General features: G+C 45.2%; 3 protein-coding genes across 4 annotated transcripts; 2 read left to right on the top strand and 1 right to left on the bottom strand.

Annotated features, from left to right (window-relative positions):
* On the top strand, positions 1,992-11,752 carry LOC8075914. The gene is made up of 4 exons (XM_002446725.2): positions 1,992-2,514; positions 5,880-6,416; positions 6,555-6,655; positions 11,118-11,752. The coding sequence occupies exons 1-4, from the start codon at positions 1,992-1,994 to the stop codon at positions 11,184-11,186; spliced, it is 1,230 nt and encodes a 409-aa protein (XP_002446770.2). The 3' UTR covers positions 11,187-11,752.
* LOC110436654 lies at positions 9,437-11,752 on the top strand. Its single transcript, XM_021464092.1, has 3 exons — positions 9,437-9,765; positions 9,846-9,981; positions 10,069-11,752. The coding sequence occupies exons 1-3, from the start codon at positions 9,749-9,751 to the stop codon at positions 10,837-10,839; spliced, it is 924 nt and encodes a 307-aa protein (XP_021319767.1). The 5' UTR covers positions 9,437-9,748; the 3' UTR covers positions 10,840-11,752.
* LOC8075916 lies at positions 14,873-20,459 on the bottom strand. Of its 2 annotated transcripts, none has more exons than XM_021462359.1 (2): positions 19,913-20,459; positions 14,873-17,064 (listed from the first exon to the last, which is right to left on the bottom strand). In XM_021462359.1, the coding sequence occupies exons 1-2, from the start codon at positions 20,153-20,155 to the stop codon at positions 15,217-15,219; spliced, it is 2,091 nt and encodes a 696-aa protein (XP_021318034.1). In that variant the 5' UTR covers positions 20,156-20,459; the 3' UTR covers positions 14,873-15,216. The 2 variants fall into 2 exon arrangements, with proteins under 2 accessions (XP_021318034.1, XP_002448147.1); XM_002448102.2 differs by having other exon boundaries at positions 14,873-17,067.

Here is a 21,645-nt window from a genome sequence, read left to right on the forward strand (position 1 = left end):
TTGACTATTGATGCTTGGTACTTAGGCCACCATCCCTGGTGCTGCAACCGCCTCCTCCTGGTTGTTCTGCAACTAGATCATACCGCCCTGCTCAATGAGGTCTTGGATGGCTCCCATCGTTGTTTTGTCCATGGGGCGTGAGAAGTGTTGCGCATATAAATCAATTCTACCAGGAAGTGAGTTCACATGATTATCAGAATGAGCAGGCCTCCCCAAAGCCCCTAGTTTCTTAACTAACAATTCCTGCGCTAATTCAATGGATGTTTTTCCTACATTGGCAGTAGATTTCTGTGCTAGCCGGATGTTATGCCGTTGTGTAGAAGAGTTGCTGATCTGGTTGGTTTGGTTGTTGATTTGGTTGGTTTGGTTCTGCCCTGGTGTCACAGTTGGGAGGGGTTGCGGGGGTGTTCTGGAAATTGAGTCAGGGAAATCCTCTATCGGTGTTTTCTGTTGATGAGCAGTGGTTTAGGGATCCTTACGACCCTGTACTGAATTCTCTTGTTCTATGTTTGTGGTTTCTGATTGTGGGGGATAATCAATAACATGCAGGGCTGAGTTGATATGATCTATGAACACAGGTCTCACCACTGCAGTTGCCCCAGCGCCATGCCCAGCTCTGTTAGTGCCTTCTCTCCAATCCCATCAACTCCATGCTCTGCAGATGAAAGAGGTGTTGGGTTAGGCATTTCAATGGATTCAGCCCTCACCATCGAGCAGTTAGCTGTTTTGGGGGCTGGAGTGTCATGGTCCTCCTCACTTGGGTTGGTGTTGTTGTCAGCAGCTCCTCTGGTTTCCCCAATTTGCACAGTCTCTGCAGAGGCACATGTGTAAGGTACATTTATAGTTTTGGTCAGTATGTTATCACAAAGAGTATTTTGCTCACTCAAGGGGGGGTTGCTGTAGGCACAGTCCCTCTGTCCCCCTTCTTTCTGCATGTTATTGTTCAGGGTGGCACTGATGGCTGTTGTATTAAAAGGAAACTGATGGCACTGATGGTTGTTCATCCGGTAGTTAGAAGAACATCTTACATTGTTTTGATGTGGATTTCAAAAAAAATAAAAATACATTGTTTTGATGCGAATATACACATGCATGCGACCGGACTTTCCATCGAGGGCGCGACACTAAGCAACCCTTTATCTTCAAATCAATCCAACTGAATTCACATATCCAGACAGACTCTATACAAACCAATGCAGATCCAAACGCTACGCAGATCAAACAAACACACTGTTCAATTTGCATACAAGTGAATAATAGAAAATCCACACACCGATGGCAACTCCACATCCCCGGCCTACTGTCATTTCTCATTAAGGGGCCGTTCGTTTGAAGGGGAATGAAGGCCTGGAAATATTCCAGGCCTGGAACGTTATGCTAATTTATATGGACCACCAGCATCAGGATTTATTCCTAGCCAAAATAACTGTAAACGAACAGGCCTAAATCTGAAGCAACGAATCAAATTAGGATTTGGTTGTAATCGTGAACTAGCTTGAGACGGCGGGCATCGGCTTGAGAACCTGGATTACCTCTATATATTTTCACCGACCGTTAATTTAGTTACCAGATAGCTCTTCCGTGTGTATTAGTTGCAATCATGGTTGTATGCTGACCCGGCCCATCTCAGTCAAGCGGCAGCTAGCGTTGCTGCGTCGGACACGTACATTTGGGGTACGCGATCCTGTACGGTCACGCACAGATCGATTTCTAGCCCGTGTCGGTGAAGGGCACACGAGCAGGAGGACGTGCCACGAGATCCCTCATATATCCAGCAAGCAAGCAGTAGCCATGGAATCCCCGACACCATCAATCAATTTGGAGAAGAAAAAACTACGCGAGAAACCATGGCCGCTACGCCGTCGCCGCCGCACACAGTCGTCGTTTGTCCCCCCTCAAGACATGTCAGCAGCAGCCAGCGTCGTCGAGATCGGAACCGGAACCCCGACCACCGCAAAACATGCAGGCGGGTTTGTCTGATTTCTGCCGCCATGGCCGTACTGATAACCGGCTGCGTCCTCCTGGTTGTTTTCCTCAGCCGCGAGTTCCCAACGGGGGACCCCGTGTTCTCGGTGGCCGTCACGGGCGTCGCGGGCCTGGACCCGCCGCGGGACCTCTCATCGGCGTCGGCGGGCGACGGCACGCTCTCCCCGGCGTTCAACCTCACGCTGCACATCGACAACACGCGCAACTCCCGGTACCGCGCGTGCGTCCCGGACCTCTCGACGGCGGCGGTGTCGTACGGGGACGCGGTCCTGGCGGCCAACGGCACCGTGCCGGCCTTCTGCGCCAAGGAGAAGCGCGAGAGCGAGCGCGTGGCGGCCAGGGCGTGGGGCGACGCCGTGGCGGTGCCGCGGTTCCTGCTGGAACAGATGGCCGGCGAGCTGGCCGCGGGGGAGGCGGCGGTGGACGTCAAGGTGACCATGCCGAGGTACTCTGCGCTGGGGACGTGCGGCGACGCGGTGCTGTCCTGCAAGGCCAAGATCGGAGACGGAGCAGGGCCGTCGCCGCCCTGTCGGCTGGATTACATCAAAACATGCTACGACGACAAGAGCAAGAGGGAGGAGGAGTATCTACCACCGGTTATGTTCACGTGGCCGCCCGTTTATATGTATCCTTTTTTTTATAATTAATTTATCTTGTATTCCCTCCATACGTCTTAAGATTTTATACAGACATAATGTATATCTAATAAAGCTAAAATACTTTATAATTCAAAATAGAATAGTGTTATTAAATTACATAAACAAAAAGGTTAAATAAATACTAGTTCTTTGTGCGTAGATATACTGTATTGGGCAGAGATTATAGTGTGCACGGAGGTTAGAACATCTTTTCGTTCCAGTAACTTCTAAGCAACCGGTTCAGAAGTCGACTCTTGGCTTGGCCTCGCATGTGCAAGAATTGGATGTTGTTAAAAAAAAAAGAAGTTCTCATCGCTAACAAAACTACGGTTCAGGTTTTTTTTTTCTCGACCAATATCGTTGAGGTCTTCTAACTTAGTACCAATACCCTGGGAAGAGGTCATAGCACACACAGGTGCATGGTTTCTTCAAGGTTACGTTCAATTCGTGTGGATTACCGTGGGAATGTTCTTGTTGTGGTGGCGGTGTTGATCGGAAGCTAATTAAGGCAAGGCATGCGGACACAAGGCAGCTGTTGGGAGCTCAGGATCGGATCATTCAGATGATCGTCTACTTCCTATACATCGATGTGCATGATGTTGAGCTAGGCTGCTCATGAGACACCTTTTTTTTCAAAAAACTCCGACACCTACCTTTTCTTGAACGCGTTTGAAGTTTTTATCTCGTGCTAATGTAACCTAGTCCTACCCGACCTACCTTACAGTGGTAACAGAGCTACCCACATGTTCTTGATCAAGACACGATCACCTCTGGGCCGAGGATGGCGAGCTTTGCTCGGCCATTGATGATCTCCACCATGAATCTAGGAGGACGGCTAGGGCCTTGTTTAGTTCCAAAAAATTTTGCAAAACAGGTACTGTAGCACTTTCGTTTGTTTGTGACAAATATTGTCCAATCATGAACTAACTAGGCTCAAAAGATTCATCTCATCAATTCCGACCAAACTATGCAATTAGTTTTTATTTTCGTCTATATTTAATACTTCATACATGCGTCTAAAGATTCGATGTGACGGGAAATCTGAAAAATTTTGTAAATTTTTTTGCGAACTAAACAAGGCCTAGCTCAGCTCACCATGAATGCTCATATGGCACAATAACACTTTGTTCGTTTGGCTCATAAGTTATGATAGAAAATACTATTGGCTTATTTATTACGATATAAAAATATTATTAAATGACCGACAGATTTGGCTGATGAGCCGAAGATAAATAGAGGCAGTTTACATGTCGTGTTGTCACCTAGGGGCCATGCCAGCTCGACCACCGCCGCCAGGTGCCGCAACTACGCCCTCTGCTCGGCCAGGGCGGTCATGGCAGCGGGCTTTTCCTCTGCCGCTGGTGCCCCCATCGGCCATCGCTGATCGGAATTGGCCTGCGAGCCCGAGCCGGCGTTCCCCTGCTACCGATTCGTGCGAAGTCAGAGGGAAGGACTCAGTTTAGTTAATTGGAAAAAGTTTAGTGGGTTAACTGAAAAGTAATAAGAGAGTAATGAATAGTAGATATTTGAAATTTGGGGAAAAGCTTGCTTATGATTAGAGCATGTTCTAGTAATTTTCTCATGTGTCCAGAAAACATGGCAAAAAAAAAACTTGGAGCCAAATGACTCTTGAGGCATTACACAACACGCGGCACTACAGAGCTAATGGATTTTGTACCTATAAGGCTATAAGCACACATCTCGATAAAATTACTAAAAATAATAGAATAAAATTATTTTTTGAAGCAGCATATATATTTCCTTGAGAATACTTTGTTTTCTACTGTATTATGGTAATAAATTCCTATCCGTCGAACTGCATATTTGCAGATGTGCGTTGGTTTATGTGTAGTTATGTCATTGTTAGGAAAAACCATCAAGCAACAGGTATCATAGTCACCTCTGTGCGAGGACACATATGTACACCGTATAACTTTTTTTGTGAACATGTACTACGTAGTATAACTGTATATGTAAGGATTTTTTGTTTACGTATATATAAGGATTAGGAACGGACAGTTCTTCTACAACCTTGAAGTCAGGATAGATTTCTGCCAAAAGCAGAAATAAACACCTAATCATGGAAAGTCTTGTTCTTGCCTGAAGCTGTCCGGGCAGGGGCAGCAAATAGCAGCACCGCAGCAGTTCCTGCACCTACATAAAGTATATGCGAACGAATCGAACCACGGTAGACGGCACAACAAACAGGGATCAGGACGTGCCATCGTCGTCGTCCTTCGATCTCCCGCCATGTCTGCGACCCAACGGGAGCACCTAATCCAAGTCCCCGACACGCCTGCCTCCGAAGGGGAAGCAACCGCCGGTGCGTGGTGTACCGGATGATCCGGCGGACGAACCGTCCATAGGATTAGGATGGTGCGAGAAGGCGCTGATGTGCTTTGCGGTCGCTCTGGTCGTCGCATTCCTCGTCTTCGGTCTTCCTCTTGCATAATTTAGTTCTTCAAGAGTTTTACATAATTGAGTTGGTATTTGTTGTTGTTTGTAAATTTTTAAAACAAAATATAAAGTCTAAAAATAGGTCATCTTTAAGGGTTTTGTATAATTAAGTTGGCAATTAGCCAAAATGGACATGGCCGCGATTTTTTTCCTTCGTGCACGCTCGCGATCGTCTTTCCGCGCGACTTTCCTTCGCGCGCGTAAAGTCGCTCGCGATCGGCAGTGGACGGCGACAGGTGGAGAGGGAGTTTTTGCGTGATATGGAGTCGGTCGCGATCGGCAGCGGACGGCAGCGCGTGGAGAGCCAGTGCTCGCGATGGAGTCCTTGGAGACTACGATCGGCTACGGACGGCGGCGCGTAGAGGGCCGAGGGGGGGGGGGTTGTCGTGATCGATGGACCATATATGGCGCGAAGAAAGTCCGGGTCGTGCGGGGGACCGGGAGACGCGCGCGATCGGCCTTTTGCCAAGCCGTTCGCGACTTAGCATATATGCCAAGTGTGCTCTCACATTTGCTAAATTGCCCAAAATACAATCTCCAAATGCAAAACTATTGGATACCTTTTTTTTATTTTTGGCAAATTATAAAAATACAAAGTCCAAATGCAAAACTCTTCAAGATACTCTCAGTAGCTATGATTAAAAGGAGCTAAAATAGTTTAGTTCCATTAGTCATAGCTAAAATAATTTTATAGCTAGCTAAACACCACCCCAGATCATTTTTCTCCCGTCGGCTGAGAGCTCTCCCGCCGGCTGCGTGTCCTCCGTCAGTAGCGCACAAACTTCCCCCACGTTACAGCTAAACCCGTCCGGAGAGTTCTCTCCCGTCGGTACCTACCGTCACGAAGAGTTTTTCGGGCCTTCCCCCAGGATGTCGCGCGCTCCTTGGAGCCTTTGGCGCGCAGAAACAGCCTCGCGCGCGCTCTCGCCCGCCAAAAAGTGACAAACGCGCGCCAAGGAGTCGAGCGAAATTATTTGGCCGCGCTCTCGCTCCTCCAAAACAGCCTCAGAGCCTATCTTTTCGACCTTATCCGTTCTCCCACCCGCGTCCAGCTCGGGTCGTCGCTCAAGCGCGTAGCGGCGGCGCGCATCCACCAGCAGCGGCCCACCGCGGCGCCACCCCAGCCACGGTTGCTGCTTGCCGCGAACAGCCCCCTCCCCATCCACCACTGCTTCCTGTTGCGACGCCGCCGGCCGCAACGTCGCTGGCCACCAGGGCTCCGCCAACCACCAGAGCGCCGGCGGCTGCAGTGCCTGCACCCAGTCACCAGCAACCCCACCCGCCGCCCTGTGGTGCTGCACGCCGACCTGAAGGGCAGCAGCCCCCTCCACTGTCGTACGTGCTCCATCTTTTCTTGATTTATTTTCCATCTTTAGATCTCCAATCAATTTTGCATCTTGTAGTTCTCTTTTTGCCCTTGTTAATTGATGCGCATCTGACCTGATTTTGCCTGCCGTGACATTTGAGATGCAGTGGGAGCTTCTTTGTTGTTGCAGCACCAGACGAGGCATCCTGGACCACCAAATCTCTGGCATCTGTCTGGAAATATTTGGCTCCCACTGACGGACAGCAAGGTCAGAACTTGTAGAATATATAATCTTGATTTGCACTAGACTAGCTGTGGTGAATTAACTGCTATCTGCTAGCTATTGTGATCCCTGCAGCAATATTGCAATATCAAAGTTTGGTTGTAGTACTGACTGGAAGATTTTGCTTCCAGTTCTTTCAAAGTTTGCATCTAGATGTACTATTGATTGATGTCCGTTGACTATTTTTGCTGCTCTAAATATACAGATTAAGTCACCTGTCAATAAATTTTGTTGCTCTAGTTTGCACAAATTTTGCTAGCTATATAGGAAATCTGTTATTATGTCTTTTAATGTTATATTATTAGTTGTATATGAATTTTATTTTGTTTGATTGGAGCAATTTGTGATATGTCTAAATTTCTAACAAGTTTCTCACTCTAGTGGGCTGTTGCTGCTTCACTTGGTTCTCTGTGTGATTTCTGAACTGACCTCGAAGTCTTGGACAACTGCTGTGACTCGGCTAGCCGCTGGTTAGTTCTCATCTTCTTATACAAGCTGGCAGATAAGATATGGCAGATCGTGAGTGGATGTATAGTGGTTGGAAGCGTGGTAGGCTATCAAAAGAATGGGTTGATAAAACAAAAGAGTTTTTGGATCATGCCTTCTCAATCCCTGAATTAGTTGAGTCTGATACAATTAGGTGCCCTTGTTCCATGTGCCGGAATTATTTCAGGCATAAAAGGCCTAGGATAGAGCTACATTTGTGCCACAATGGGTTCAAGGAAAATTACCAAACTTGGACGGCACATGGGGAGAGGCAGGGAAATCACAACCTTGAGATTGGTTCTGGGGTAGAACGTGAGGGATTTGGTGAGACAGATCGGATGGATGCTATGCTAGTTGACTTAGCTGGTGAGCAACCACCATTAGCTGATGAAACACCTACTGGTTTTGCAGAAGCCTTCTATAGAATGGTTGTTAGTGCAGATGAGCAAGTACATGAGCAAACCTTGCACTCTAGGCTCTCTGCTGTTGCTCGTCTATTGGCCATTAAATCACAGTACAATCTTTCAGTGGCATGTTATGATGATTATGTGGAACTCTTGCATGAACTCCTCCCTCCTGGTTCTAAGATTCCTAAGGGCTTCTACCGTTCTAAAAAATTGCTAGAGGGCCTTGGTATGCCATACCATAAAATTGATGTTTGTGATAAAAATTGCATGCTATACTACAAAGATAACAAGGATAAGGATAAGTGTGACATTTGTGGAACCTCTCGCTATATGGATGGATCAAATAAGGTTCCTCGTAAAGTGTTACGCTACCTACCCATTACAGATAGGCTACAAAGATTATATGCACATGAGGGCACAGCAAAACTCATGCGTTCACACAAAGAAATGCCTCTAGCAACATCTAGTAAAATGTTGCATCCATGTCATGGAGAGGCATGGAAGCAATTTGATGTTGATTACCCAGACTTTGAACAAGATGCTAGGAATGTTAGACTTGGTTTGGCAACTGATGGATTTACACCATATAAATTGAATGCAGCCTCTTATTCTTGTTGGCCAGTATTTTGGGTTCCCTATAATCTTCCACCTGGTGTTTGTATGAAGCCTGAGTATATATTCCTTGCTATGGTCATACCTGGACCAGAACACCCCGGAAAAAACCTAAGTATTTTGCTTCAACCTTTGGTAGATGAATTGTTACAGTTGTGGGCTGGGGTAGAGACATGGGATGCTTCAGTGAAGCGAAAATTTACAATGAGAGCAGCATACTTATGGTCTATACATGATTTTCCTGCATATGGCATGTTTGCTGGATGGAGCACCCATGGGATTTTTGCATGTCCACAATGCATGTGTGATTCTAATGCATATCGATTACGTAAAGGTCTTAAGGCTACCTGGTTTGACTGCCATAGGCGGTTTCTTCCTATAGATCATCCCTTTCGGAATCAAGTAAATGCCTTTCGCAAGGGCAAGGTAGTGCGAGAAGGCCCCCCTAGGCAATTGAATGGAGAGGAGGTTAAGGCTTCAGCTGTACAGACTAGTTGATAAGAAAGAAAAATATGGTAAAGAACACAACTGGACATATATAAGTGGCTTTTGGCAGCTTCCTTACTTCACTAAATTACTGCTTCGTCACAACATAGATGTGATGCATAATGAAAAAAATGTGGCTGAAGCTATTTGGAACACATGTTTTGATATTTCAGATAAGACTAAAGATAATGTGAAAGCTAGACAAGACCTGGAACTGCTTTGCAACCGCCCTTCTTTTCATTTGTACCTGAAGAATGGCAAGTGGCAGAAACCAAAGGCACCATATTGCATAGATAAGAATGACAAATCAAAAATTCTAAATTGGTTCCAAGAGCTTAAGTTTCCAGATGGGTATGCAGCTAATATTAGGCGTGGGGTTAATCTACTACAAAAGAAGATTTTTGGTTTGAAAAGTCATGACTTTCATATCTTTATTGAGCGCCTACTTCCTGTTGCATTTCGGGGGGTTTCTACCTGATGATATTTGGACCTGTTTGGCTGAGTTGAGTTATTTTTATAGACAGTTGTGTGCTAAACAAATCAGCAGAGAATCTATATTAGCATTGCAAGAGAACATAGCAGTCCTTATCTGCAAACTAGAAAAGATATTCCCCCCAGGCTTCTTCAATCCAATGCAACATCTAGTAATTCATCTTGCTAATGAGGCATTACTAGGAGGCCCTGTCCAGTATCGATGGATGTATCCATTTGAGAGGTGAACCCAAAACTCCATTGTTCATCTATTTAGTAAGTACTTGCTGGATTTACTAAATGAAATTTAACATGTAGGTATATTCTGGGCATTAAAAAGAAAGTCCGTAATAAGGCTCGAGTTGAGGGATCCATTGTTGAGGCTTACCTTGTAGAAGAGGCTACAAACTTCCTTTCTCTGTATTTTAGATCTAAAGTACATTCTATACGAAATAAAACACATAGATATGATGATGGTGGCTCAACTTCTGTTAGAGGTTGTGGCATTGAATTGTTTGAGCAAACTGGGAGATACTTCATCTCACAAGGCTTTCGTGACCTCACAACACAACAATGCAAGGCAGCAGCCCTCTACATATTAACTAACATCCCACAGATGGATGATTTCTTCAAGTATGTCTTCATTTTATCTGGTTCAAAGTTATTTTCTGATTTGTAGTTTCTCTATAACAATGTCAAACATGCCCTTGTAGAGAATTTGACAATGAACAATGGAAGGGTCGCTCACAGCCAACTGACCAACAAATCAATAACTTAAGATTAGATGGTTGGAAAGGCACGCATGGCAACAATAGAGGCCCCAATTTCTTTGATTGGTTCAAAAACATAGTAATGTCTCAACTCAATTGGAGCAAGTTTTCTTTCTTCTTTGTTTTAAATAATAAGCACTAATAAATGTAATGCAACTCTTTGCAGTGCACAATCAGATCAAGTGTTCACAATGTGTTGCGTCAAATTTCATATGGTTTTCGCAAAAGAGTGTCCACCTATGGTTGCTATGATGTGAATGGATATAGATTTCGGTCGGAGAAGTATGAGAATAATAGGACAAGATTAGCTACAACTAATAGTGGTGTTTGTGTGACGTGTACTGATGGCAATGGCAATGTTCTTGAGTACTTTGGTGTTATTGAGGATATTATTAAGATTTCTTGGGAGGGCAGGGAGCAACTGGAGCTAGTTTTATTTTATTGTCGCTGGTTTGATCCAACCTCTAGGGGTGTTAGGCGAACTGAAAATCTTGGTTTGGTGGAAGTGAAGTATACCTCAAGGCTTCGAAACTTTGAACCTTTTGTGTTGGCAAGTCAAGTTACACAGGTGTATTATCTGTCATATGCTTGTGATAAACCTAATTTGAGGGATTGGTGGGTAGTATACCATGTAGCACCACGGGATCGTTTGCCGCCAATTGACATCAACAATGATTCCATTGAAACCGAAGAACCATCACATGACATCTCATTTTTTCAAGAGGATGGGCTGGAGGGCACATTTGTGATCGATCTAGGTGACATTGAAATAGTTGCCTCATCAGCAGATGAAATAACTGATCCAAAAGAATTTGAAGAGCTGGACAGGCAAACTGATGCTCCACAGCAAGAAGAGATATTAGAAATTGATGAAGAAGGCGATGAAGATGATGTTGAATTCGATGATGAAGACTGTTATGAGGACGAGGATTTCTAAAATATGCTTCTTGTTTTTTCTTCTAAAATTTATTGTACTAATGATTAAGTCTTAGTTCTATCCCAATCTGGACTCAGTGCTATGTATCTTTTATTTGCTGCTATGTATCCTAATCACGACTCAATGCTATGTATCGTTTGTGTGCTGCTATGCATCATAATCTAGACTCAGTTTTATGTGCAAAATAGACCAGCTGTTGTTGTCCTATTTTATTTATTCAAAGTGATCCTATTCAAAGTGTCTCCTGGAATGATCCTATTTATTTGTTTTGGTTGTAGGGAGATACTATAGATGGATCATCTCGCGCTTCAGCCAACATGGACAGGGACAACAGTGATGGCCATTGAGTTGTGTGGTGGCAGAAAGTATTTTGTGAAGCCGTAGCCTTTTGTTTATCTACTATGCTGATGGCAACAACCAGCAAGTTTGAAGGCCATGCATGTGTCATGCTGGGTATTTTGTGCAAGTGAGGTATTTTGGTTGTGCATGAGCCGCTGCATATATAGTTTATGAAGCAACATATGCAGATTCCATCATGCTTCAAGGCATGCATGCTGGTTGTGGAGTAGCAGCTACTTGTTGCCTATTTGCTGCACGAGTGCTTGTGCAGAAGTGGGTGCATACTGCCATCAAAGAGCAACTTGCTACTACTTGCATACTTCCTGGGTCAAGGAATGTCGTTTTTTGGCTATCTTGTGCAGAACTGGCTGCGTACTGTCATGAGATAGCAGCTAGCTACCTATAGTTGTGTTGGAGCATAGATACCACCTAGTTGTGAGTTAGCACTTTTAACTTGTGCTCCCTGTTAGGTACCTAACTAGAAGGCTGATTAGGAGGCACCAATTATATATATGTAATCATGAACAACTTGAATGATGTTCTAAGATTATGAAATGTAATATTTATTACTTCAGTGTGGATGAATGGTTACATCAGATGACAATGGTCTTCTAATGGCTAAATAATCAATGAATTTGGACAGCCAATTGAGTGAAAAAAAATTTCCGTGGCGGAGGTGAACCGTCAGGAATTATCTCAGGCCTGACGGCTGGGTAGCCGACAGGAAAAATTATTAACCCTTGACGGTTAGGTGACCGACGGGAAAGTTGAAAGTATCCCTGACGGTATGGTAACCGACAGTGAAAGTTCAAATGTTCGCTGACGGTCACGGCCGTCAGGAAAAACTTCCCTGACGGGAGGCTTAGGAACCGACGCTGTTAACCTTCCCCGATGGTAGCAGCCGTCAGGAAATAGTCCGTGACGGTTGTCCGTCAGGAAAACATGACTTTTCCCGTCGTTTTTCTCTGACGGCTTATCCCTGACGGTAACCGTCACGGATGACATTTCCTGACAGTTTTCGGCACTTTTCCTGACGGACGTGGCCGTCAGGAAAAAAACTTGTCTGGGGTGGTGAAAGTTTAGCAAGGGGAACCAGACGGCGTCGTAAGGGTTTGCGTACTAGACGAGACCTCACACTCCCACTTATTACTCGACGGCCATCACTGCTTCGCATACTAGACGGGACCTCACACTCCCACTTATTACTCGGCAGCCATCACTGCCGCCCGCGCCGCGTCCGGCAGCAGCAAGGCGTCGCCGAACGTCGTCCCGCCGCTGTTCGACCTCACCGTCCACATCAAGAACCCAAGCAGGCTGTCCACGTACTGCGTCTCGAGCGGCACGACGGCCGCTGTGTCGTACGGCGGTGCCACCGTCGGCGCGCGCGGGCACCGTGCCGATGTTCTGCGCCGGCAAGAGGGACGAGGGCGAGGAGTGTGCCCAGAAAAGGATCTAGCAGTGTTTTTGTGTGGTATGTGGGCATTGTGGATGAGAAGAAATAAAAAGCGCCATGATGAACATCTAATCAGCTTACAACATGCTGTAGAATGGGTGAAGGATATTGCTTTTGATCCCTGGAACTTGACCCATCAGCTGAGGTCCAAGGAGCCAACGCAAGAGCTGCAGAAGTGGAGGAATCTAGCTCCAGGATGGCATAAGGTCAACACTGACGCTGCTTTTCTTACGGATGATTCTTGTGGTGCGTCGGCATGTATTATCCGAGACCATCAGGGGCTGTTTAAAGCGGCGCAGGCGCAGTGGTATGTCAGGGGTCTAGATGCCTGCACGATGGAAGCCATAGCATGCAGGGATGGTCTGAACTTGGCAAGAAGAGTTGGCGTGCAAAAGGTGATGCTTGAAACTGATTGCCTAGAGCTTATCAATCTGGGTCTAAGAGGGACACACAACACTCCATCATCGATCCACTGCTAAAACAAATAGATGCTATAAGACTTGCCTTTCAGGAATTTTCTTTTTGTTACGTTAATAGATCTTGTAATAAGGTAGCGCATATTTTGGCGAAACAAGTTTCGGACACACACCGATTGGAGATGTGGCATGTAACTCCGGAGTGTGTGTCCGACCTGGTACTGTCTGAGGCTTCGGCCGGTTGATTTAGGCCTTGTTTAGTTTCCAAAAATTTTCAAGATTCTCCGTCACATCGAATCTTGCGGCACATGCATAGAGAATTAAATATACATGAAAACAAAAACTATTTGCACAGTTTATCTGTAAACCGCGAGATGAATTTTTTGAGCCTAGTTACTCTATGATTGGACAATGTTTGTCAAATAAAAACGAAAGTGCTACAGTACCGTTTTTCAGAAGTTTTTGCGAAGTGAACAAGGCCTTAATGAAAGGCAAGCAAGTCAAAGAAAAAAAAAAAAAGAGGGACGAGGGCGAGGCCGTCGTGCCCGTGTGGCGATCCAGGTGCCGCGTGGGGATGGCCCGCATTTGCTTGCTTGCAGTGTCAGGGTAGGACGCGGTCTGTCACCGTGCACGTCGGAGGCCAGCTATTGATCGGAACGGGACCCTCTGGTTTCTAATGATCTGGCTTGCTAAATTTTAAATTGTCCCGTGCAGACTAGCTAGAGATACGTTCCAGTATTCCTATATGGTATACGCAGATTATCGTACAAGAGTAAGTATGATCAATCCAAATCTGTATGTTGGAAAAGAAATATTTTCTTAATTTTGGTCTTTGTATGAGTTTGTACCCACGCGAAAAGTTTCCAAAATACTTCAATCTGTTTCCGTTTAGTTGTCACCACACATATAGCAACTTTGACTACCGTTTTTTCTTCTCGGAAAAAAAAGGGTGTATCATTTGGTATTTGTATACGGTTCGCATGTTTACTCATGGCGCGTTGTTGTGAAAACGGTAATGCTACTTATTTGTGATTTTTTTTCTTGAGAACCCGCTCATTAAGATATGGACAGGAACTCTTTTGGGATCGTTAAAAAAAAAAGAGAATATGGTTAATTTCCGCCCAGAAGATTGCCTAGTTTGCCCAGATATTCCGGTTATGCTATGCCTGCACTGCACAACTATGGCCGCGCGCCGGCACCTCGATAGTTCCCAAAACCAACTCCCCAAGCGGCCAAGCCACAGCACTGATCGGCATGGGAGCAGAGAGCGGTGGAGCACCGGAGCAGATGAGTCCGCCGCCGGTCGCTCCCTCAGCTTCGCATGCAAGGCTGCGGCCGGCGAGCGCACGTCGTGTTTGCTTGCTCTGTCTCCTCTCGTGGCGGTCTGGCGCATAACCTGCTTCTTTTCTCGCCGCGGTGCATGCAGCTGTGCATGTGGTCAATGCCACCGTCCACATCGGCGACCCGGTCGACGATGCCTACCAATGCCTGCATCTCGAACGCATGCACGCAGCCGTATCGTCTCGCAAATTATTTGTTGTAAGAGAAAAAATACTGTTAAATAACCTCTAAATCAACCAAACATACCCTTAGCTAGGTTGAAATAACTAAACTTAGTTGGTCTTTTAGCATGACCGTTTGGGTCCCGAGCAGCTAAATTTAGCTAGCTAAAGTTTAGTCAGCGATCCAAACATGCCCTAAGCTAGGCAACATGCATACGAGAAGTTAATTATATTGAGAGCACACTGACACGAATCAGGGAGACAAAAAGAGTACACATTTGGGTTTGCATTCTTCGTACCGGCCAGTCCAATGCTCCAATGCATCACCAAAGATCAATTGAAATTATTCATGACTTAATTCCATGATTCGAGAAAATGGAATGGGCCTGTTAACAGATTTTGGGAACCAAACTATTTACATTTCCATCCTTTTTTTCCCACACATCATCACATTGGAGTATATATAGCTCTAGTTATCACAATGAAGTACATCCCGCACCTCAATTTCCGCGGTATAACCTCAGTACCTCACTACGACTCAAATAAACTTATCAGCAAAAGAATAAATAGGCACTACTAAAGCACCAGCAATCATGCTAAGACTGATGAAAGCTAAGATTAAACTTTCACCATCATCCGAACATGACACTGCCGAGATGATGGTGATTTACCTTCCCTGGACTTGTGGCCTTCGGCCCTGAGGCAGAGAGCTGAAATTCTGGGAGTGCTCCAGCATCTGAACCATGGATGGCGTTTGATATGAGTGAACAAGAGTGGTGCTATCTGTAGAGTCTCCGCGGGCTGTTGCTCTCTGCCATGAATGAGAGCTCAATCCAGACAGCATATACGCCCTCCCTGAAGCCTCATAAAGCTGGCGGTTTGCCATCCTCTCCTGCATCTCTCTTAGCTCTGCGTCAAGGGCCATGCATAGACGGTCCCCATTCTGGCTTGCAACAGACTCTGATAGTGCCCTCCGGCAGTCCTCAAGAATAGTGACGGCCTCAGAGAGAGCACCCCTCTCAGCAGCAGCCCATGCAGACTCCATAGAATTGGCAGCTCGTATACGGTTCCTCTCTCGATCGACTTCAATAGAAACTGGTACAGATACGGTAGATGTTGGCCTCTTGATCTTTACCTCGTCACCTTGAATCTTGATCGTCTCATTGGTCACAGAATCTTTGTAAGCACAAGCAACTCTCAACAGTGAAGTCTGTTCACAAGATTTTGGAATGGTCACTGACAGCAAAATGTCTTTCTCCTCATCAGCATATAAGTGAGCAATATCAACAGATCCATTTCGTCCATCTCTTGCTACCTTACTTGGATAGCTGCCACATTTGATGGAACAGAGTTGAACACCAGGATCAACGCACTCCATACTGAGACGCATCTCCTGAACAGCAACGCTAAGAAGCCCACCAATACATTGAGCAAACGCATCTTGCATCACGCCTTCATCCTCAATAAAAGAAAAGGTGCCACCAGAAGCTTCAGAAATCGAATGCAGTGTATCTGAATCATGGTCTGCTCCAAATCCAAAAGTGTGCAGGGGTACCATATGGAGTTCATTTAGAATAGAAGGTGGAACAAGTGACCTACGACCTGCTGATGTGCCTTGGAAATTTGAAGAAATGTTGAAGGTATCTTGACCATCTGACAGAAGAATGATACTGCATACAGAATTCTTATAGTTGCGGTCCTCAATCACCTTCACAGCTTTCTTTAGTGCATCAGCAATGTTTGTACCGCCACCAGCGCCTAGTGAGCTGATTGCCTGCAAGGCCTGCTGCCTACCATGATGTGACATCCGTTGGAGGGGGAACAGTCTTCGAGCAGTAGATGAGAAGGCAATGACTGAAAGGCGATCAGATGGCCGAAGGTGCTGAATAACAAAACCCATTGCTTGCTTCAAAAGTGCCAATTTTGTGCCCGCCATACTGCCACTAACATCAAGGACAGTAACAAGATCAATAGGAACTCGTCTTGACGACCTCATAGAGCTTTCATTGACCAAACTGCCTGTGACGTCATTTGAGCTAGAAGTGGGGGCCTTCACATGGATCAGAATATCAAATCCGTCTAGACATGATGACTGCGAAACAGCTTGGGATTCTGGGTATGAGCTGATCTCAGCAGTTTTATTAGATCCAGAATTAAGATTTTCAAAAGCCTCTATGTGCTGCAAAGGTTCATCATCATTGTAGTCTGCTGGCTCAGAAGTATGTAGCCGACGGACCTCTCGCCGCCGGTTTGAAACTTGCCGGTGAAGAGGCAAATGGGGATCTTGTTGCGGTGATCGATTATGCTCACTTCCAACTCTTCCATGAGGGCTAGTAGAAGATAGTGAGCGATAGGGTATCTCTTTCCATTTCGCTCGACAAACTGGGCAGACATAGTTTCCATGTTTTACATTAGACGAGATACACTGAAAATGGAACATGTGGGAACACTCTGCAGTGAAAAGGGCTTGTCCATGGCCAGATCTCATGCTAGCAAAGCATATTGCACATTTCCCCTGCTGAAGGACAAACCAAAGAAAAAAATATAAGCTTACTTCCTTTGAATTATACAGAAAGAACTACTAGTACTTTGAATAGCATGTATTAACACGTGCACATGAACAACATAGAGCTAGGTCAGTACAGATCTTTACTCCACTGCATAAGCCTCTAACAAAATTTTATTCAACCTCAACTCCAAAATAACACGTGTACCTCAAACCTTCATTTATGTGGCCCTAAATGTCATTTTTGGAGTTCACGATTAGGTAGCATGCGCACCGTTGCCCCAATATAAATTATTTTCTAAATAACAAATACATACATACATTTTTTTATTAATATCTTTGGTATTACACTAGTCCAAGCACCATAGCAGCTCTAATAGTCAAATATCATTTTATACGTTCAAGATAAGCAGATAACAAACAATCAACATCACGATCAAATATCATCTTATACGTTCAAGATAAACAGATAACAAACAATCAACATCAACATGTGGCAATGGCAGAGCAGCTGAACATTAAAACTAGCACTTCCTTTTGGCATGTGTCCACCGAAATGAATTGAGGATTTGAGGTAATGCATCAGTTATTGTCTATTTGTAAGCACAAAAAGTAAGGATGAGTTATTATACGCAGAAACCTTTAAATTAAGATAAATTGATATTCCCATACCAAGCACACCCTTTGACCAGTAGTTAGACACTTGCCACCAACAGCAAGCCAGCAAAGGAGCACAAATAACCATACACGTGTTGTAATACTGATTTAGTTCGTCGTCCATTTTATGGATACTGTACTCGTCAAGTCATCATCACAGCAAGTTTGAACACAATAAATCCTGATTTTATTTGTTGAATTTGGTCAGAGCTACTTAGGCCTGTGAAGTAAAGTCAACTAGAAGGTTTATCCTTCAAAGATTCAACTTAATACCTAATACTTCCCCTTTACTGTTTTTACTCTTTTGTACCAAGTTGGTGCATGCATGGAACCCATGAATGTAAAGGTAGTGAGGCAATCCATGTGAAGTTACTTGTCAAATTGGTACCACTGAGACAAAAAAGACCACATAAAAATAGAAAGTAGCAGTCAGCAATCAGTTGGGCAATTTGCATCCACTACAATGGATAGCAGCTGTCAAGATGGAGAACATCTGCCCAGTGGCGGAGGGAAGGGGGGCTGAGGGGGGCCTGGCACCCCCCAACCTTCCCATAACTCCCTTAATACACCTCATATATTAGATGTTTAATTATCTAATTAGCTAGTTAATGATATTATCTGTACTAAGATTTTTATTCTTATTTCATATTAATCTCTAATAGTTTCTTATACAAATAGAATCTAGATCTTTCTAATATTTTCTTCATATCTTTTATTTTTATTATTGCTTATCAAACATCAGTTTGTCCCCTACCACACACTCTAATTAGCTAGTTAATTGAAAATCAGTATTTTCGTTATTTAATCCTTCTGAATTGATCTCCAACAATGAGATCTATATTATTTAGCATTAGTCTTCCTATTATCTTTTTGATCTCCTATGTTTCTATCATTATTCGTCTAAACTCTAAACGGTCATTTAGCCCGTTGTACTCAACTTTTAAACACTAACAATGGTATGGTGTTTCCGTTTAACCTTCTATTTAAATGACCATTTTACCTGTTTAAGTGATCGTTTTGTCTAAGACTAAACGATATGTAACTGATTGTTTATCATTTGATATTAGGATCTAGTACTAATTAATTTTGCCCCCGTTTAACTACTTGTTTTTATTGTGATTATTTTCCTAGGCAAAGAAATAGAATGATCGGGTGAAGATTAGAGGCCTGAGACTAGTTAAATTTCTCTTTTATTTTTTTTTAGATTTTTTGCTTTTTTTGCATCGCAACACAAATGTTTATTTTGGTGCTATGTACACCTTTATCATGTAATATTTTGACACACATGATTGTTTTTGGTTTGCACGGCCCCCCTATGTTCAAATCCTGGCTCCGCCCCTGCATCTGCCGTAAAAGAAAGAAAAGCTGGTGGTAGGAGGAAAGAGTGGGGTTTGCTACACGTGACCACCACGAGCTGGTGATGAGGGACAACCAAGCTTTTTTCCTTTCCTTATCAAGAAGGAGAGCAAAGTGAAGTACAGATACGATGGATGGGATAGGGAAGCGGCTTGCGTTATTATCTAAGGAAAGCCATTGACTAAAAAAAGTGACGTCAGAGGATGCGAGGAGACCACAGCTGGCACAATATCTCCTATGAATCTCTCGACATGAATGACATTATTGAGCGATGAAGCATTGACTAACGGAGACATTAGAGAATACAGAACGAACAACAGCTGGCACGCAAGGTCCTGTGAATCTCTAGCATAGAACTTACGTTAAGAAAATTACAGGAATTTAAAATTTTTTCTTCGTTTTGGACAGTAATTGAGTGATTGTCTTCCTGACGGGAGAGAATAAAATGGGGGGCAAAACAGTAATGCAAAATGATGTAGTATATGGTTAACGAGCTTATTAGAAATGCATAAACACAACCAGCCAGCGTAAATTCTACTCATGCCGAAGAAGGGCACCAAGTCTCTATGCAGAAACAAACAGCTAGTGAAACACTATTTTCGCACTTATCCGCGCTAACACCCAACACGGAGATCGCCAACAAAAACACCGTTATAGTCCTACCAATAGCATGCATTTGAATGAATTCCCAAATAACTAAAACGCAGGGCAGAAATTATCACCACTCCCAGATCCCCGATCAAACCGCAAGCATTGAAACCGGGGGCGTTTTTCTTTTATCGATTGAAACCCCCAACCCCAATTCAGAAAAAAAACCTAAAAACTGCTCATATCTCGATCTCACCTTGGAGGAGTGCGAGGAGGATGACCTGCGCCCGGACTTGGACGGCCGGAGCGCACCCACCGGCATGCTCGGCCCCGACTCGCCCGCCGCCGCCGCCGCCGCCACCGCCACCGCAGCATCCCGCCGACAACCGCCCGCGCCCGACGGCGCCCGCCTGACGTTTATTCCACCTCCCGCCGCGGACGCGTGCACGCCGAGGCGGAGGCCCAGCGCCTTCCTGACCTTCCTCCACGCGCTCTCCATCGCTGCAAAGCACAAACCAACCCGCCCGCGCCTCCTCCCACTCGAGCTCTCAGCCAACCGGCTCGCAGACTCCGATCCGTGGGGCTCTCACACCGCCACCCCGCCTACGGGTTATACGATGACTGCCGATAGGAGTGCGGGGAGTGAGGGAGAGAGAGGGAGCGGCGGCGGCGGGTTTTGGAGGGGAGCAGAGCGGACATGGGCTACCTGCGCTGCGGCTCCTCGTGGTTTGGTTTGACTCGTCTCTCTCGTGGTGGCCGCGGGAGGGAGGGAGGGAGGAAGCGTACAAGAAGTAGTAACGGAACCAGCTGGGTGTTTGAATGTTAGAGACGTGTTGTTAGCGTGAAGAAGTGTTTGGTTGGTTGGCGGTGCCGGCGGCGGTGATGGGCCCGCCCGCCTAGCTGGAAACCATGGGCCTCTTCTAGCCATCCTGGCTGGGCCGGTGAATTTTTTTTTTTATTTCCCCTCTCCGGCCTAACTAACAGCACTCGCTTCAATCAGAATCCAAATCCTTGGTAATTTCAGACTTGAGTGTACAGTTAGTGAAACAGCTTGTGCTCTGATGGCCAAACGGCGACTTTCTTGTCACGTTCGTACGACTGAGGAAATAGAAAAGTAGGCAGGCCCAGTGCATTTGTACACTCGTGGAAGCAACAGCAGGATACATGTACGTGTATCTCTCTCTGGTCAAAATATGCCGAAAACTTTAGTCCCGTTGCTGATGAAATACGCCGAATAGATGAGCGCGGCAGGTCAGCACTCGCGATCTCTTGTCATCTGACACGGATACTCCTCACCTCAGTTTCTCAACTACTATTACTCTATGGTACTCTCTCCGTTCACAAAAGAATACAATTATCATATTTCGTGGAGTCAAAGAGTTTAAACTTTGAAAAAAACTTATTATATAAAAAACACTATCACTCATGTAACCAAATAAATACCATTGAATTAGTTATAATATATTTTATAATAAAATTATTTTAAGACATAAGTGCTAATACTGTAAAGTTGATTAAACTTTGAGCGATTTTGACTGGCATGGTTCTATATAATTGTATTCTTCGGATGGAGTAGTGGACAAGAATAGTTTTGAGACTTGAGACTGACAGACACAGGCTGGCTGCTCCGATCCCTTGCTCGTCGTCAGTGGTCACCCTGCCGACGCAGGAAAGGAAAATGGGAAGAAAACAGGCCAGGCCAGGCCAACCAGGCAGAACGCCGAAGTGAGATTTATGTTTCCTGTCTGTCGTCGCACCGGTGGTTGGGATGCCCTGCGCTGCGCACCTGCAAGTTGCCTCGTCGCCGATGATATTATACGGGTACATCAGTACGTGTAGGTGAGCGGGGCGTATCCTTCGGTAATCGGTGCAACCGCCGCCAAAAAAAAATACTCTCCTACCCAAGAGCCGTTGGACTGTCTTCTTCCGGCTTGCTCAGCCTGTCAGCCAGCACGGATCAGGTGAGCTGATCGCCTGATCCTGAACGCG

The sequence above is a fragment of the Sorghum bicolor genome, chromosome 6 (genome assembly GCF_000003195.3).
Source record: "Sorghum bicolor cultivar BTx623 chromosome 6, Sorghum_bicolor_NCBIv3, whole genome shotgun sequence".
Classification (NCBI taxonomy): Eukaryota; Viridiplantae; Streptophyta; class Magnoliopsida; order Poales; family Poaceae; genus Sorghum; species Sorghum bicolor.

Coding starts and splice junctions, on each gene's coding strand:
- LOC8075914 (XM_002446725.2), top strand. CDS start 1,992: ATGGCCGTACTGATAACCGGCTGCGTCCTCCTGGTTGTTTTCCTCAGC. Junction 6,417..6,554: donor CAGCAGCCCCCTCCACTGTC/GTACGTGCTCCA, acceptor TTTGAGATGCAG/TGGGAGCTTCTTTGTTGTTG. Junction 6,656..11,117: donor TCCCACTGACGGACAGCAAG/GTCAGAACTTGT, acceptor TTTTGGTTGTAG/GGAGATACTATAGATGGATC.
- LOC110436654 (XM_021464092.1), top strand. Junction 9,982..10,068: donor TTGATTGGTTCAAAAACATA/GTAATGTCTCAA, acceptor AACTCTTTGCAG/TGCACAATCAGATCAAGTGT.
- LOC8075916 (XM_002448102.2), bottom strand. CDS start 20,155: ATGGAGAGCGCGTGGAGGAAGGTCAGGAAGGCGCTGGGCCTCCGCCTC. Junction 17,068..19,912: donor CCTCCTCGCACTCCTCCAAG/GTGAGATCGAGA, acceptor TTTGTCCTTCAG/CAGGGGAAATGTGCAATATG.